Source organism: Lithobates pipiens, unplaced genomic scaffold, assembly GCF_037356315.1.
Source record: "Lithobates pipiens isolate NorthernLeopardFrog02 unplaced genomic scaffold, aLitPip1_a1.2 Scaffold_8, whole genome shotgun sequence".
Classification (NCBI taxonomy): Eukaryota; Metazoa; Chordata; class Amphibia; order Anura; family Ranidae; genus Lithobates; species Lithobates pipiens.
In genome coordinates, this window is record NW_027507903.1 from 491,320,267 (window position 1) to 491,336,696 (window position 16,430).

General features: G+C 47.2%; 1 protein-coding gene across 2 annotated transcripts in view; it reads left to right on the plus strand.

Annotated features, from left to right (window-relative positions):
- INTS13 (integrator complex subunit 13) overlaps positions 1 to 16,430 on the plus strand; it is a 78,223-nt gene that overhangs the window by 48,791 nt on the left and 13,002 nt on the right. For both annotated transcript variants that reach the window (XM_077469081.1, XM_077469082.1), the window contains 5 exons: positions 1,394 to 1,471; positions 14,394 to 14,483; positions 14,984 to 15,162; positions 15,867 to 16,037; positions 16,112 to 16,266. In XM_077469081.1, the coding sequence (XP_077325207.1) occupies positions 1,394 to 1,471; positions 14,394 to 14,483; positions 14,984 to 15,162; positions 15,867 to 16,037; positions 16,112 to 16,266 (673 nt within the window). The remainder of the gene's footprint in view (positions 1 to 1,393; positions 1,472 to 14,393; positions 14,484 to 14,983; positions 15,163 to 15,866; positions 16,038 to 16,111; positions 16,267 to 16,430) is intronic.

The following is a 16,430-nucleotide window of genomic DNA, read 5'->3' on the forward strand; positions in this document are numbered from 1 at the left end:
TGTAGCAGTCGGTGCCTAAATCTTCTGCGTGTAGTGAGGGGGGGCAGTGTGTCCAGGGTGGTAGACAGTGAACTGTTCTAGACAGAAGTGGAAAGGTTAGGGCAGGACAGGGATGAGATTTTGTCGTAGAGACAATCTGTTGCAGACGAGTGCGGGGTGTAGCAAGATGGCAGCGACAGAACGTCACTTCCGTTACTATATCTGACTGGTTGCCTAATCTGACGAAACACCGGCACTCCAAAGGGCACAGGAGAATGGGAGGCTGGATCTAGGAAGAAGAGGATTATAAACCAGATTGTGTAGATTGCTGCTGCTGTCAGAGGATAGGGGGTGTCAGGCGTGTTGATCAAAGGTAAATGATGGCATTCCAGGATTTGGAGAATATGATGTCCTTGAGGTTTTATTGGTATGTGGGTTCAGAATTTACAGGAATTGATGAAGGTGAAAGAGAGAGAGTTTGAGGATAGAGGTTACAGCTGTGAGAAGGAGAAGTAGGGAGTCCATGCTACAGAGTTGTGAAATTAAGACTGGGTGAGAGATGTAAAAGTTGGATGGGGAAACGGGTCACCTGTAGTCTGTTTAGTGTTTTGTAGTTATCTGCTGTGGATTTTCACTTTGTGCATTAGCTAAAGTGCAGAGCCAAAGCACTATTCTTAATGCAAGATTAATACTTTATCGAAGATGATAGTTGCCAATGCAATCCCTGGCTTTGTATCCCCTAGAGAATGCCTAACCATATTACTGAGTTTGGTGGGGGTATTCCCAGTTAAGCAATAAGCAGTGCATAGGAGAGACACATGGCTAACAGAAAATTTCTCACACCAAAAGGCAGACTACAAGGGACAGCAAAAGAGTAGGAGGGCAGAGATGTAAAGGTTAAAATCGGCTGATAAATTTAGGCTTTTCAGACAATAAAGCCCCTTTCACATTGGGGGGGTAGGTCCATTGGCGGTAAAGCGCCGCTATTTTTAGCGGCGCTTTACCGCCATATTTGCGGGGTTAGAACCACCTGCAAAGCGCTGCTCAGCAGCGCTTTGCCGGTGGTATAGCTCCTTCACCACTCCAAAGATGCTGCTAGCAGGACTTTTTTACCGTCCTGCCAGCGCACTGTTCCAGTGGAGTGAATGGAGCAGCTCTTTCAGGTCGCTTTGCAGGCGCTCCAGTGTGAAAGTGGTCTAAGAGAGGAAGATAAACATCACAGCAATGTGGACAGAGGTAAATATTTTGAAAGAAGCATAGATTACCATTACGCACATTGATAGCAATGAATCAGTTTTCAATTAGAGGTGGATTTTGAAAGCAGCATAGATTACCATTAAGCATAGTGATATATATGATACAGCTTTTAAGCAGTTAAGTGTACAGTGACAGGTCCACTTTGTGTCCCCAATAGGAGAAGGAAACAGTCGGGAAGCTACACTGAAAGAAACAGTCACTCTGAAGTGGTGCACACCAAGAACAAATAGCATTGGTAAGTGCAAATGTTCATTGCCGATAGATTTGTATTTCTGTCCATTAAGTCCTGAGATTTGCAAAGCACAGACAGGTGGATGACAGTACTTACAGTTAAAAGAGACGTAAAGTCGAAGCTTTTTCTCTTTCGTTCATTGACTGACACAGCTCCTTTAATTGACCTTAGGGTTATCACGCCACTTCAGGAGAGGACTAGGCATAACATTGTAAACACATGTAAAAACAGCAAGACTGCACCAGGGGGTGGTCCCCCTGGCTATAACCCCTCACCCTGCTTCCTGAAGCTCAGTTTTTTTTCTGACTAATGTAGGAGAAGAACCTGGCTCCCTGAGGGGGACCATTGGTCCTGGGATTGTTTTCGTTTTTTCTACAATTTTTGATCCTGTGGTGTATTATCAACAGCCGGCTGGGTGGCAGGCTGGATAATATAGATCCTTGTAGTCTCCCCAGCCTGGCCATCGAGAGTGAGCCGTCCCTAGCTATGCGCTGGGTCGTCTACAACATGCCCCTTCTTCTCCTAGGGCGGCCGGTGAGCTATATGCTCCGGGGCACACATATGACCGGGCTACTGCTGTCCGTGTCGCAGTGTGCCGTGGCCAACAGCCACCCCGTACTGCTCGGGTGATGGGTCTGTGGTGGAATGCGTCCAGCAATCCCGACAGGAAGAGTAAGTACGGCTCTCCCTGCCTCGGCAGGATAGAGCAGCTGGTCATTCCCTGGTAGGTCGACTAGGGGGTCTCTCACTCTCCCTTTCCTCTCTCCCTATCCTTCATTCCCTTCTCCCCCTGCTGGGGCCGCTGTGTGACTGGGCATGAGGTGCGGTGTATGTAGGCCAGGGCTCCTACGGGGGGGGGGCTTTAAACTTTGGCAGGGATGTGCTGGCTGTTAGGGTCTGTGTACATCAGAACAGCACAGTTTTCACTCTGAGCACTTTGTGACTGAAACCGGGCAGATTGGTCAGCGGCAGCACAGCGCAGCACTTGGTCAGGGTGGTGAGTCCTACGGAGGGGCCCCCTCAGTCTGTGAGCAGCTAGGAGGGTGTGATGTGTGTACCTTGCCTTAAGTCGTGGCAGGTGAGTGAGGGTCAGCATGGCGTCAGAAGCTTGCGCTTCTTCCCCAGACATCCCTGCTATTGCAACCAACTCACCTGAAAAAAATGCGGTGCCTATGGATGCTTTGTCGGTGGTCCTGGAGACCTTTGTTGCCAGGGTGGAAGTGGTGTGCAGGCACAAGGAGGGTAAAAAACGCCCCACCTGCCCCCCGTCTTCTGGGGAGAGCTCGGATTCGGACTCGGGTCCCGCGGTTACTGGCGGCCCCTGTTCTGCCGTGTCGGAGGATTTGGACCCGGACCGTTCAGACAGTTAGAATGACTCTGTGTCCGGGTTAGCGCAGGAAGAAGTAGTTGGAGCACTTATTACTGTGGTGCGGGATACCCTGAAAATACAGGATACAGCAGGATCCTCTGCTGAGGTCGCTGTCCCTTTTGGGTCCCGCAATCCGGCCCGCACACCTAAGGTGTTTCCGTATTTGACTTATTTTGATAAGTTCATCTACAAGGAATGGGGAAGTCCGCAGCGGGTCTTTTCAGTCCCAAGAAGAATGGCTGTGAGTTACCCCTTTGAGGAGAGCCTCCTGAAAAAATGGACGTCTCCTTTGGTCGTTGACCCACTGGTATCCAGGTTAAAGTAACCATGATTCCGGTAGAAGGGACTCCTGTCTTCAAGGATCCTGCTGACAGGAGGGCCGAAGCAGTGTTTATGGTAGTTGGGTCAGCGTTATGACCTGTGCTGGCAATGGCTTTGGTGTCGCAGACGCTTACTGAATGGGCAGAGCTGTTGCACTGTGAATTAGAGAAGCAACAGTCTCCCCCGGTCTGCGTAGAGCTGGCAGACCAGTTGGTGCATGGCCTTAAGTATGTCTGTGATGGGGCTCTGTATACGGTCCCCTTGCTCTCTAGAGCATCAGTATCAGCAGTGGTGCTACGACGCCTGATTTGGCTGAAATGCTAGTCTGCGGACCAGGCATCTAAAAAAGCTCTGGCAGATGTTCCTTTCCAAGGTGAGAGGCTTTTTGGAGCTTCGCTGCATGACATTATTAAAAATTTTACTGGTGGGAAGAGCACGTTACTCCCACAGTCCAGGAAGGGTAAGGAGCCATGCCGTAGGCAAGGGCCCTCTTTTTCCACTCAGAAACTTCTTTTTCGCCCGCCCGGGTCGGCAGGTAAGAGCTCCCAGTCCGACAAGGCGCCTGCTGAAAGACAAAAGCGTCCCTGGTTTCGCAAGCCAAACAAGTCTGCGAACAAAAATGTTACCGCATGAAGGTTTGCCCCCACTCGACTCTCAGGTAGGGGGTCGCCTTTGGGAGTTTGCAGCCTGGTGGGCCTCTGTACTGTCCAACCAGTGGGTTTGCGAACTGGTTTCATCGGCATACAAGATAGAGTTTCTTTCTTGTCCACCAAACTGATTTTTTCCCTCCAATCTACCTCTACTTCCAGCTCAGCGGGAAGCCCTGTTTGGGGCAGTTCGGGACCTGCTACTGCGCGGGGTGATAGTGCCTGTACCAATGCTGGAAAGGTTTCAGGGATTCTACTCCAATCTGTTTGTAGTCCCCAAAAAAGAAGGGGTACGTCCAATCCTGGACTTGAAGGCCCTCAACAGCTTTGTAAAAGTGCAAAGGTTCAGGATGGAATCGGTTCGCTCCGCGGTTGCTGCACTCCATCAGGGGGAATTCCTGGCGTCCCTGGATGTCCAAGACGCGTATTTAGATGTACCCATATACCTCAGGCATCAGAGGTTTCTGCGATTTGCAGTCGGGGAAGAGCACTATCCGTTTGTGGCTCTCCCTTTTGGCCTGGCGTCAGCACCCCGAGTCTTTACCAAAGTGTTAGCTCCAGTTCTGGCGCTGTTAAGGCATCGTGGGATCGCAATAGGGGGTTACCTAGACGACCTCCTTATGAGAGCAGCTTCCGCCTCAGAATTAAGGGAGGATGTAGCGATCACCATGCAGACTCTCTGGGAGTTTGGTTGGGTGCTGAACCTAAAGAAGTTGGTGTTTGTGCCGACTCAACGCCTGGAGTACCCGGGCTTGCTGTTGGACTCATCAGAAGCGCTTCTGCATGCGCATTCTGGGCTTCATGGTAGCCACTTTCGAGGCGGTACCATTCACACTCGAGTCTTGCAGAAGGAGATTTTGTCAAAATGGAACAAATCGCCATTATCCCTGGATTGCCAGATTGCCAAGGGATTCCCTTCTCTGGTGGCTAAGGTCTCCGGTCCTTCGTTCTGGGAGATCGTTCCTTCCTCGCCACTGAACGGTGATCGCAACGGATGCCAACCTGACTGGTTAGGGGGGAGTGTTGGGAGTACAGTCGGCCCAGGGCCTTTGGTCGCGGGAAGAATCCCAACTGCCGATCAATGTGCTCGAGCTTTGGGTGATCAGACTTTGCCTCTCCACATGGTCAATGAGGCTACAAGGGCGTCGGATCAGGATAGAGTCAGACAACGTGACGGCGGTGGCATACGTCAACCATCAAGGAGGAACAAGGAGCTCAGCTGCAACATGGGAGGTCTCTCACATCCTCCAGTTGGCAGAGCGACACGTGCAGGCCCTGTCGGCCATATTTATCCTGGGCATGGAAAACTGGCAGGCGGGCTACCTAAGTCATCAGATGCTGGACCAAGGGGAATGGTTGTTGCATACGGAGGTATTCAGGCTCCTTTGCCTAAGGTGGGGCACACCAGATGTGGACCTCTTGGCCTCTCGGCTCAATCGGACAGTGCAGAGGTTTTATGTCTAGGACAAGAGACACCTGGGTGAGAGCGTCAGATGCATTGGTGGCTCCATGGGGGCATTATCGGCTGATCTTTGCCTCCCCCCCCACTCAAACTTCTATCACGTCTGCTGAGCAGAGTGGAGGCCAAGGGGATTCCAGTGATTCTGATTGCCCCAGATTGGCCTTGGCGTCCTTGGTACGCCGACCTAGTACGACTGCTGGCGGATATTCCTTGGTGGCTACCGCTGCGGGAGGTCCTTCTAGCGCAAGGTCTGATACTTCATCCTGTTTTACCGTCACTAGTTTTTAACTGCATGGCTGCTGAAAACCAGGTGCTAAAGCACCGAGGTCCACATGGCTCTGTAATTTCCACTATGCTGAGGGCATGGAAGTCTTCTTTTCTGAAGATTTACCATCATACATGGAAGGCTTACATGTCCATGTGTGAGGAGATGGGGTGGCGTCCGCGCACTTATTCAGTTTCCAGGATCCTGCTGTTTTTGCAGTGAGGAGTGGATCAGAAACTTGCCTTAAGCACCATCAAGGGACAGATATCAGCCTTGACTGTGTTTTTCCAATGCCCCTTGGTGACTCACTCATTGGTGAGTACTTTTGTGCAAAGGGTTCGACACGTAGTCCCTCCAGTTCGACCACCGCTACCTCCCTGGAATCTGTCAGAGCTTCAGAAACCGCCGTTTGAGAACATTGGGGAGATTCCCTTGTTAACACTCTCTGAGTAATTTTTCTAGTGGCTATTACATCTCCCAGGAGGGTTTCTGAGTTGGTGGCCTTGTCATGCAAGTCTCCCTACCTGGTCATCCACAAGGATAGGGCGGTGCAAGTCCACAGCCCTCTTTCCTTCAAAAGGTGATTTTGGCATTCCATCTAAACAAGGACATTGTGTTACCTTCCTTATGTCCTAAGCCGACACACACCCAAAAGAGGTTGCCTTACATTCCCTGGACATGGTCTGGGCTTTACGGGTGTATCTGTCAGACTCTGTTTGTCTTGGTGGCAGGTCCAAAAAAAAGTTCTGCAGGTCTTGTCGTCCACCATTTTTCAGTGGATCAGACAGATCGTGGTTCAGGCCTATGCCTTTAAAGGGGCGGGTTCCCCCTTTTCCTGTCACGGCTCATTCCACCAGAGTAATTGGGACCTCCTGGGCTTTCCGACATTAAGCGTCTGTCTCCCAGGTGTGTATGGCAGTGACTTGGTCGTCCGTTGACACTTTAACAAAATTCTACAAAGTTGACCTAAGCGCATCTTTGGATGCATGCTTTGGCCGCAAGGTTTTGCAGGCGGCTTTGTAAGGTTGCAATTACACTTTCTTTAAGTTACTAGTTTGTTGTTTTTTGATGCACAAGTTGGCCGGTGGTTTTGATGGCGGCCATTTAAGATGGTGACTCCTCTGTTGAGGTGTTCCCTTTTGTTGTGGGTGAAGTTATGTTTTGCTGTTTCCACCCCTCATTTTTTGACACTGCTTGGGGACGTCCCTAAGGTCAAGAATTAAGGGAGCTGTGTCCGTCAATGAACGAAAGAGAAAATGGGATTTTTGTACTCACCGTAAAATCCTTTTCTCTGAAGTTCATTGACGGACACAGCACCCACCCCTCCTATTTTTTGTTGGTACTGCTTTTTGAGGAACTGAGCTGCAGGAAGCGGGGTGAGAGGTTATAGCCAGAGGGACCACCCCCTGGGCGGTGCTGTGCAGTCTTGCTGTTTTTACATGTTCTGCCTAGTCCTCTCCTGAAGTGGCATGATAACTCTAAGGTCAAGAATTAAAGGAGCTTGTGTCCGTCAATTAACCTCAGAGAAAAGGATTTTACAGTGAGTACAAAAATCCAATTTTTTTTTGGCCATACTTCTTTTGTAGGCCACAGGAGCGCACTTAATTTTGCTCTCCTGTGACCCAGAATAGGGCAATAGCGGGCTATTGCCCACTATATGCTGATGTGGCAGAGCCGCTCTGGGCTCTGGAAGGATCCCAACAATATTGTTGGGATCCATCCAGCTGCCTGATTGACAGCTGGCTCCACCTCTCAGTGCCAGCTCCTTGCCAGGCGCTCCAGTGAGCCCTGCAGAATGGAGAGCGGTGACTGACAATCACTGCTCTTTTGCTCTGAGCAGATCAAGTACTAATTGATAAACGATCATGTGATTGCTTAGTTATCAGGATTAGAGCTGCGTGGGACAGCTGCAGCATCACACGAATAGACACACCGAATAGAGGTAAGTATGTCGATTTTTAAAAAAAAAATGTTTTAATTATTTACAAACCGAAAAGTTCAATAGGCTTAAGGTGACACTGTGTGCAGGACACTTGAGTTTATCCACACCAAACTGGTCAAATTATGTCTTTATAGAGCTGGCTTCATGCAAGGTGATGCAGTCGCAATATAGCCAGCCATACACTAGTGTATATGTATATGAAAAAACAATTCTACAAAAATTCTCCATCCATTCAATGACTTGAGGAATGCTGTTAGTAACCATTTTTAATTTTGGATTTCGATTTTGAAATGAATGGACTTTCCCAAATGAAAACCACCTTCACTGTTAGAAATTCTAGAAATTCTTAATCCTGGTCCTTTTGCATTTTCTTGTCGTGGTTGAAAAAGAATCAATTTGACATCACAAATGGAAAAAATCAAACTAACGTTCTTAAATAGGAAAATGTTAAATTAGGGGGGCGTGTCCGGATGTAAGAGCAGGCAGATGTGTGAGTGAGGAGCTCCGGCCATCCGTTTAAACCTCTGCCATCCTTAAGAAATACCTGCAATCACTTGAAAAACTATCTGCCAGGGGAACAAATATACCCACCCGCTTCAGCTTGTGCAATTATTGTGCAGGTTCGGCCCGTGTGTGGCCCGGAGACAGCTGGTCCTCTACACCTGTGGCTGCCGCCATCTTTCCGGCCAGTGCCAGGCTAGAGGGACCCTTCTGCGGACTGCTGGCAAGGTAAGGGGCTCCCCTCATCCTTCTACCAACCTCCCTGTGTCCCGGGAGTGGCCCACTGGTCCGTGGGGCCGCTGGTGCTGCCTGGCAGGGCCGAGGCCTAGTGCGGCCTGATGCAGCCTGCCACCGACCGGACTTTCCCACACAGCCGGCCGGCGGAGGAGCACCGTGATCGGCCTCAAAACCGGAGCAAGGACACTGCTGACTGGGCAGAGGCTCCCCGCATCCTTCAGCATGCCTGACTGCGCCTAGTGCAGCCTGCTGCTCACCGCATTTTCCTGAATAGCCGGACGGCGAGGGAGCATTGAGGCCGGCCTGGACCTGGGAACACAGTTACTGCTGCCCTGTCAGCCCTCCACCTTCTTGCTGGACGCTACTGATTCATCCGGGGTGGGATGTCTGTGTGGGCAGGCTGAGGGCTTCTGGGGACCAACCTCCTTGTCACCCCCAGCATCCATCCATCCGGCTCCCTGGGCCCTCTAACATAGTGCCCCCGGCCGTCTCTCTTTGCTGGAAGACCACTACCTGTGGGTGGGCGGAGGACCATGGACGCTTACTGCCTACCATTCCTTCATAGGCCCTAAGCACCGGCCTAAGAGCTCATCTATGCCGGGCCATTCGGCTCCTGCATCGGCTGCACTTCCAGATCCTTCTCTCATTGGGAGCATACAGATGCTGCTGGCGGAATTAGCCATGGAGTCTGGGGCTTCCCCGAGTGTGGCTCTGCCTACCCCTCCCTCCCAGGACAGTACTGCAGTGATCCTGGCAGCTATTGAACAAAGTATAACCTCTATGCTGGTGAGAATAGACCGCCTTGCTGAAGAATGCAGTCTCATTAGAAATGACCTGGATAAGATCAGGGGTCCCTCATAATGGCTCGGGTAAGGTTCTTTGATTCGCTGGATGAAGCAAACGACTGGCTGAACAACCTACGTTAAACATAATTGTTATCCCCACTTCAAGTCTCGATCTGAAAGTTATCACAAGATTCCATCTTTATTCCGAATCCAGGTTCGGGGGGGGGGGGGGGGTTGTTATTTTTAATGCAATCATTATCCTTTTATCTGGCTCCTTGGTTCTCGTCGTCAGATGCTGTGGCTAGTTGTATCTTGAGCCCTCCATGCAGAATTTATACGTTAAATTGGGTGGGGGTCCTTTTTAACCCCTGGAGGATGGCGAGTTGACTTTTCCCTGATAGTGATTTGTGATTTTTTTTTCTTTCTTTTCTTTCCCTTTTCCTGGAACCCTAGCTCACTTAAGATCCTACTGTTCTAGACTGGATGTGCATTTCTTTTAAATTTTTTTAATTCGGAGCTGCCTGGTTAGATATAACTCACCGACGCATCAACCCTTCCCCCCAACCTCAGTTCTGCACTTTTTTGTTTCTAAGGAGTCTGAAGATTTAAGTGTTTGAGTTCAGGTTTTGGTTATTAAACTGACCATAGTTATTGTTTTTTTTTGTTCTATTTTTTCTCTAAAGGGTATTCATGGTCAGTAGGGAGTTCACAGGTTTATTTTTTTTCATTTTTCTTTGTATGCTCTGCATCCACTGACTGATGCTTATATTTCATATGTTCTATTAATGTACGCTGCAAAATTTGTTATATTTTTGGTGCTCTCCCTTGGACCTGTAGGTGCTGACCCCCCACAAGTGGGTATCAATATGCTGTACCATAATTTGTTACTGCGTTCATGGAGTTAAAACTAGTATCATGGAATGTCCGGGGTCTTAATGACAAGGTAAAAAGGGCGTTATTGTTTAAATCTTTGAACAATCACAGGCCCCACATCTTGTTTCTGCAGGAGACTCATCTCCTGGGGAATAAGATCCTAGCGCTACGCAGACCATGGGTACGGCATTCATTTCACGCAACTTATTCTAGTTATGCGAGGGGAGTGGCCATTTTACTGAATAAATCCATTGCATATACGGTCATACACCTACACACTGACGAGGAGGGCCGATTCATAATCCTACTACTAGAGATCAGAGCGGCGGTCTACACTTTAGTGAATATATATGTGCCTCCTCCCTTTAACCAACAGGTTCTCTACAAGTTGTACGCGCTCTTAGCTCCATTACAATTCTCCAGACTATACATAGCTGGGGACTTTAATTCCATTTTGGATCCATCTCTGTATTTGTCCAATCCAAATGGGGCGTACTCATCAGACCTGCTTCAATGGGCACAAGCATTTAATTATACTGAGATCTGGAGATGGTAGCATCAAACCGCTAGGGCCTACTCCTTTCACTCCACCACTCATAAATCAGGTTCCAGGATTGACATCTTCTTTTTCATTACCGGTGCCCTAGCGGTGGAGCTCTGATCATGCACCCTTGGAGGTCACCTTGGAGTTGTCGGACACCAGGAGACGAGACTGTTGGCCTTTAGCACCCAAATGGTTGCAGGACTCGAGGGTGGGGGAGGAAGTCTCTCCTAAATTACAACAATACTGGGAGATCAATGAGGACTCGACTTCAGCACAGATAGTCTGGGACGCCTTTAAGGCCAATATCAGAGGAGAATATATCTCGGCTATTAAAGCGGTCCGCTCAGAGATGTCCTGTCAGGTTCAAACACTCGAGGAGGGAGAGGCTAGGGCAGCAGAGGCTTTTTCTGGCTCACTGACTCTGGATCACTTTAGCCGGCTAGCTGAAGCAAGAAGAGCACTGTCTCTACATCTTGCATCGGCCACACATTTAGATTTTGAAAACTCTGGCGGGGAAGGTCTTTGAGTCCGGAGACAAAAATAGCAAACTCCTAGCGAATTTAGTAGCGGATTCTAAAATGCAGACGGTGGTGTCAGAAATTTGTGGGCTGGATGGTCAGCTGATATCTACTCCTGAACTGATTCTAGATGAATTCAAATCCTTCTATGAAAACCTATATAACGCAGTCCCTGGCTGGCCTGGAGGACAGGCGTGGGGAGTTTTTGCATTCCTTAAATCTACCCATTCTTTCCCAGGAGGATATGGAATGTCTAGACAAAGATTTTACCACACGGAAGATAGAAGAAGCGATTTGTTCATTTCCTAGTGGGAACACATCAGGACCGGATGGTCTACCTGATGAATGGTACAGAATGTATGCCTCCTTAATTGCACCAAAATTGTTAAGTCTTCTCTAAAAGTAAAAAACAGATGGCATTACCCCCTTCCATGTATCAGGCACACATAGTCCTTATCCCTAAGCCCGGTAAAGACGCATCCCTCTGCACTTCTTATAGGCCGATCTCTCTGCTAAACTATGACCTCAAGATCTTGACAAAAATATTAGCGACCAGACTGCGTACGATTTTACCATAACCTGATTAATATAGAGCAGACTGGTTTCATGCCAGGGAAATCCACAGATATAAACTTACGTAGAGTGTTTACCCATCTTCAGCTACCTCCCGCTGAGTCCTCCGCGAGGGTAATGGTTACACTAGACATTGGAAAGGCGTTTGATTCGGTAGCAGGGCCTTTCATGTCTTCAGCCCTGGAGTTTATGGGTTTTGGAGAAATATTCCGCAAATGGATTCATATTTTATATAAGGAACCAACAGCACAAATTAAGCTTGGTGGTGCTCTGTCGACACCTTTTGCAGTTAGAAGAGGTACGAGGCAAGGTTTTCCACTGTCACTGGCTCTTTGTTTTGGTGATGGAGCCACTTGCCTCGGCCCTCAGACAGGCAGACGGGGTTAGAGGGATACAGGTGGGATCCATACATGAGAAAGTTGCTTTATACGCGGACGATCTTATCCTTTTCTTAAGTGACCCTGCCCAGTCCCTTCGAGAGACATTGACCATTCTTTCCAATTTTACTAGCTGTTCGGGACTCAAGGTAAACTGGGATAAATCTCAAATATTGCCGATGGATAGAGCGGTAAAAGATGTAGCAGATCCCAACCTACCACTACTATGGATAGACAAAATCAAATCTCTAGGTATTCACATCTCCACTTCTACCTCTGTCTATCATGCCCTTAACTTGGAACTACTGATATATAGGATGAGGACAAGACTAAAGGCATGGGCAGAACTCGCTCTCTCTTTAATCAGGAGGATCAATTTATTTAAGATGAAGCTTCTACCTGCCTTACTCTATGCTCTCAAACATGCACCTGTCTGGATCCCCAAAAAGGTATTTCGCATGATAAACACCATCTTAGTCTCTTTTTCTCTGGGGAACCGGTCAACCGAGATTTAAGCTAACGGTACTGCAGAGGCCTTGGGGAGAGGGAGGCTTGGCTTGTCCAGACCTCCACTCCTATTTCTTGTCAGCTCTGTTATCCCACAACTGGATGGTCTTGGATGAGTCCAACGCGGTGGTGGTCCTGGAAGCAACACGTTTGGGGTCTTATGAAGCGCTACAGAACCTACTGTACCGGAGCCCTAGAGCTCCTTTTCCTCTTACCTCAGCAATGGGAGCGGTTATGAGGGCATGGTCAGTGGAAAATTCAATACACCCCATACCCTCGGGACACATTTCCCCGTATAACCCTCTTTGGTTTAACCCAAATTTATCAGATATCGGATCCATTCCTGATCCTAGTGTGTGGGCATGCAGGGGCATTAAATATATTAGTCAGATCTGTTTTGAGGGCAAAATACAGACATTTGACAGGTTGAAACGACAATATAATTTACCTAACTCACATCTATTTAGATTCCTCCAGCTTAGTTATGCTTTTAATACTCAGTTTGATAATGCTCCCGTAGCCTTTTTATACTTCGAATCTGGAGACTCTGCTTAGAGATGAAACTATTTAAGCCCTTATCCACCATATATAAAGCATTACTCCCTAACGTCCATACGGGACTAGAAAACCTTAAGGCAAAGTGGAAAGTAGATTTCCCTACATTAGACACAGAAGACTGGGAAGAAATGTGGGAGTACCCATTTTCACAGCTAGTATCGGCTAGAGATAAATTGGTGCAATTTAAAATAGTACATAGGGTGTACTACACGCCTGTACGTCTACATAGACTCTATCCATCTGTTTCCGCCTCTTGCTGGAGATGCAACTCCCCCTCAGCGGATTTCACTCATATGTTTTGGAGCTGTCCTCAGAAATTTTTTGGGTGGAGGTGACCAAATTTATTTTGACAGTCACCACCATCCCTGTGCCAGTGTCTGTAGAGGTATGTCTCCTGGGACTAGTTGAACCACTGGCCCCACGCTGGACGATCAGAACCCTGCTAGGACTATTACTATACTATGCCCATAAATCTATAGTACTCAGATGGAAGGCCTCGGCCGCACATTCAATAAATTTCTTGAAGAGGTTAGTGAACACGGCTCTACCATTGTACAAAGCTACTTACCTGTCACGTGGACGTGGCAACAAATTTCACAAAATATGGGATATTTGGACGGAATCCCAGTCCACTAATGCAGATTTGATCGATGCCTAGTATCACTCTGCTAGGCACCGGGAATGACGTGGGTGGCATCCCTGGCTCTCATGTCAATAATCTATGGGGAGGAGGGGGAGTAAGACTATGCAAGTATATTGTACATTTCATCCCATGAATAATTGAAGAAAGTTGCAGGGTATATGCGAAATTGGAGGGTTTCATTTCATATTCTGCACGGGTGGTTGAGAGTACAATGGTTTTGTTAGGAATACATGTAATTTTTATGTACGTATCTTCTTTTTTTTTTTCTTAATAGTTTATAGTAGTGACCGAGCCTGGGTATGCCCATTAGGCTGTTTTGTTTTGTATTTACCTTGAAAATTCAATAAAAACAACTTTAAAAAGAAAAATGTTAATTATACTAGTATATTTCCAACCTAAAACTAAAAGGGCTTTCCTTAAGTATACAGTTGTCTAAAATATCATGCTATAGTGTAACCCTTACAGTCATTGGAAACAAGCTCAAAATTTTGAATTGAGGTCCTCCATATTTTTAACCATATGGTGTACCTGTTTTGCTAGCTAAAGTATTATAATAGTCAGGTCCTTTTATCTTCTTCCTGCTCTTGAATCTAAAATTGCTGCTGGGCTGTTCCCCGGGTTCCAAGACCGCTCGTGCCAACTACCAACACACAGTGGAAACTTTGAAATTTGTAAACAGCTCTGCCCATTGTCTTTTGCTAAACTCCTTGGCCACGTTCATTCTCAGATCTCTGCATCATCAAGGCTAGTCATTTTGTTATCCAATATAACTATATATGCATATCATTTTTGTTTGTTTCTAGAATTGCACTACTGCACAGGAGCCTTTCGGATATCACCAGTAGATGTGAACAGCCGACCATCTTCCTGTCTTACCAACTTTCTGTTAAATGGTAAGAACTGAGGTGGCATGCAGCCTTGCTCTCGTTGTACCGTATGATAAAATTCTGTTAGCATTTACAATTATGTTATTATGTTACCAGCTCTTTGCAGTTTTCTATTTCTTCTAAGTCTTTAATCAGCTGCATGTTCTCTCTGGTGCAGATGAACAAAAGCTCTAGGCAGTGTAAAGTTGTAAAACTGCAAATGGCAAAGTGTTGTCAAAAACAGACTTGCTGCTGTTTAAAGAAAAAGGGGTGATTCTGTGTTAGGTGGATTGCACCTTGTAAAGCTTATCTAAAGGAAAACCATTTTTTTAAATAGAGTAAGGGACAATAAAATCAAGTGTGTGTGTTTTTTGTTTTTTTATGAAAGCAAATTACCCCAACACTAAACACATCCACCATAAGCTCTCTCCTGGAAGCTCACCTAAGTACCTACTTCTGTCTGCGAAGCTTGCAGTTGTTCCTTTCAATATGCGATCACTGAGCTGAGATATGTTGTTTTTCCACAGGCCGCTCTGTGTTGCTGGAGCAGCCACGTAAGTCCGGGTCCAAAGTGATCAGTCACATGCTGAGCAGCCACGGCGGGGAAATTTTCCTGCACACCCTGAGCAGCACTCGCTCAATTCTGGAGGACCCTCCATCAATCAGCGAGGGATGTGGCGGAAGAGTCACAGATTATAGGATTACGGTGAGTCAACCTCACAAAACTGAAAAGGCATATACAACATATTTTTTTTACATATTTGCTTTGCTTTAGCACTAAAAAGAAAATCTGGTAAACCTAAAATGTTGCAAAAACGATGCCCCCCCCCCCCCCAATGTTGTGGAGGCAAGAGAAAGGGGAGGTGTTCTGTAGTCCAGAAAAGAGAACTGGACAGGGCTGACAACACTGCACACTACAGGAAGTTCTGAGGACAGGAGGTTCACCAGTTTTTTTTTTTTTTTTTTTTTTTGTATTTGTAGTGTTTTAAAAAAAAAACATTGTGTTGAAATGTGCCTGTTTTACAGAGATGTACTACTTATGTGTTTTTTATGGGCGTGTTTTTTTAATGTGCACAGACATATACATTAACCCCTTCCTGCAATCCACAAATATGTGTCAGCGTGTCCGTGGGCTTTAACGCCATGCTGCCACTTACTGTATATGCATTCAGCCAGCATTTCTGTTCTGTGCTGGGAGCCCACTTAGTCACTGATAGTTCCCAGTAACTGTTTGTGATAGTGACCAAATGATCTGGTAACCCTGAAAATACCTCCACTGTCAAGATCCCAGTAAAGGACCAGCTACCACCAGCAGGAGAGGATTAAGCAAATTGATGTTAAAATTCTGGCGTGTTACTTTTTTGTGTGTTTGTTTTACTGCGGTGACCTGCTATCAATGTCTCCACACAGGATTTTGGGGAGTTCATGAGGGAAAACAGACTGATGCCCTTTCTGGACCAGCAGTATAGGATAGATGGAACGCCAGAGGTTCCTGTGGAGCGATCGAAGTGCCAACTAGAGCGATACACGCGGTACTGGCCAATGATCATTTCGCAGACCACCATTTTCAACATGCAGGCGGTAGGTTTGTCCCCCTAAAACTGTTTGTAAATAGGTTATACAATATATCTTGAGTTTGTCACTCTGCTTGGTAGGTTGTTCCACTGGCCAGCGTTATTGTGAAGGAGACTCTGACAGAGGAAGATGTTCTAAACTGTCAGAAAACCATCTACAATTTGGTGGATATGGAGAGGAAGAATGATCCCCTGCCCATTTCTACAGCGGGCACGCGGGGCAAAGGACCAAAGAGGTGCAGTAGAGGGTTTTCTAAACTTTTTATGGTGATATTGCTGTCCATTCTCTGTTGTATTCCACTGGGGTAAACAAACCAGGGCCTGCAATTTAAGACCCTTTCATAAAATATGAGGCTTTGGTGTGTAGTGTTTTTTTTTTTGCTCCTGAGTCCTTTTTACC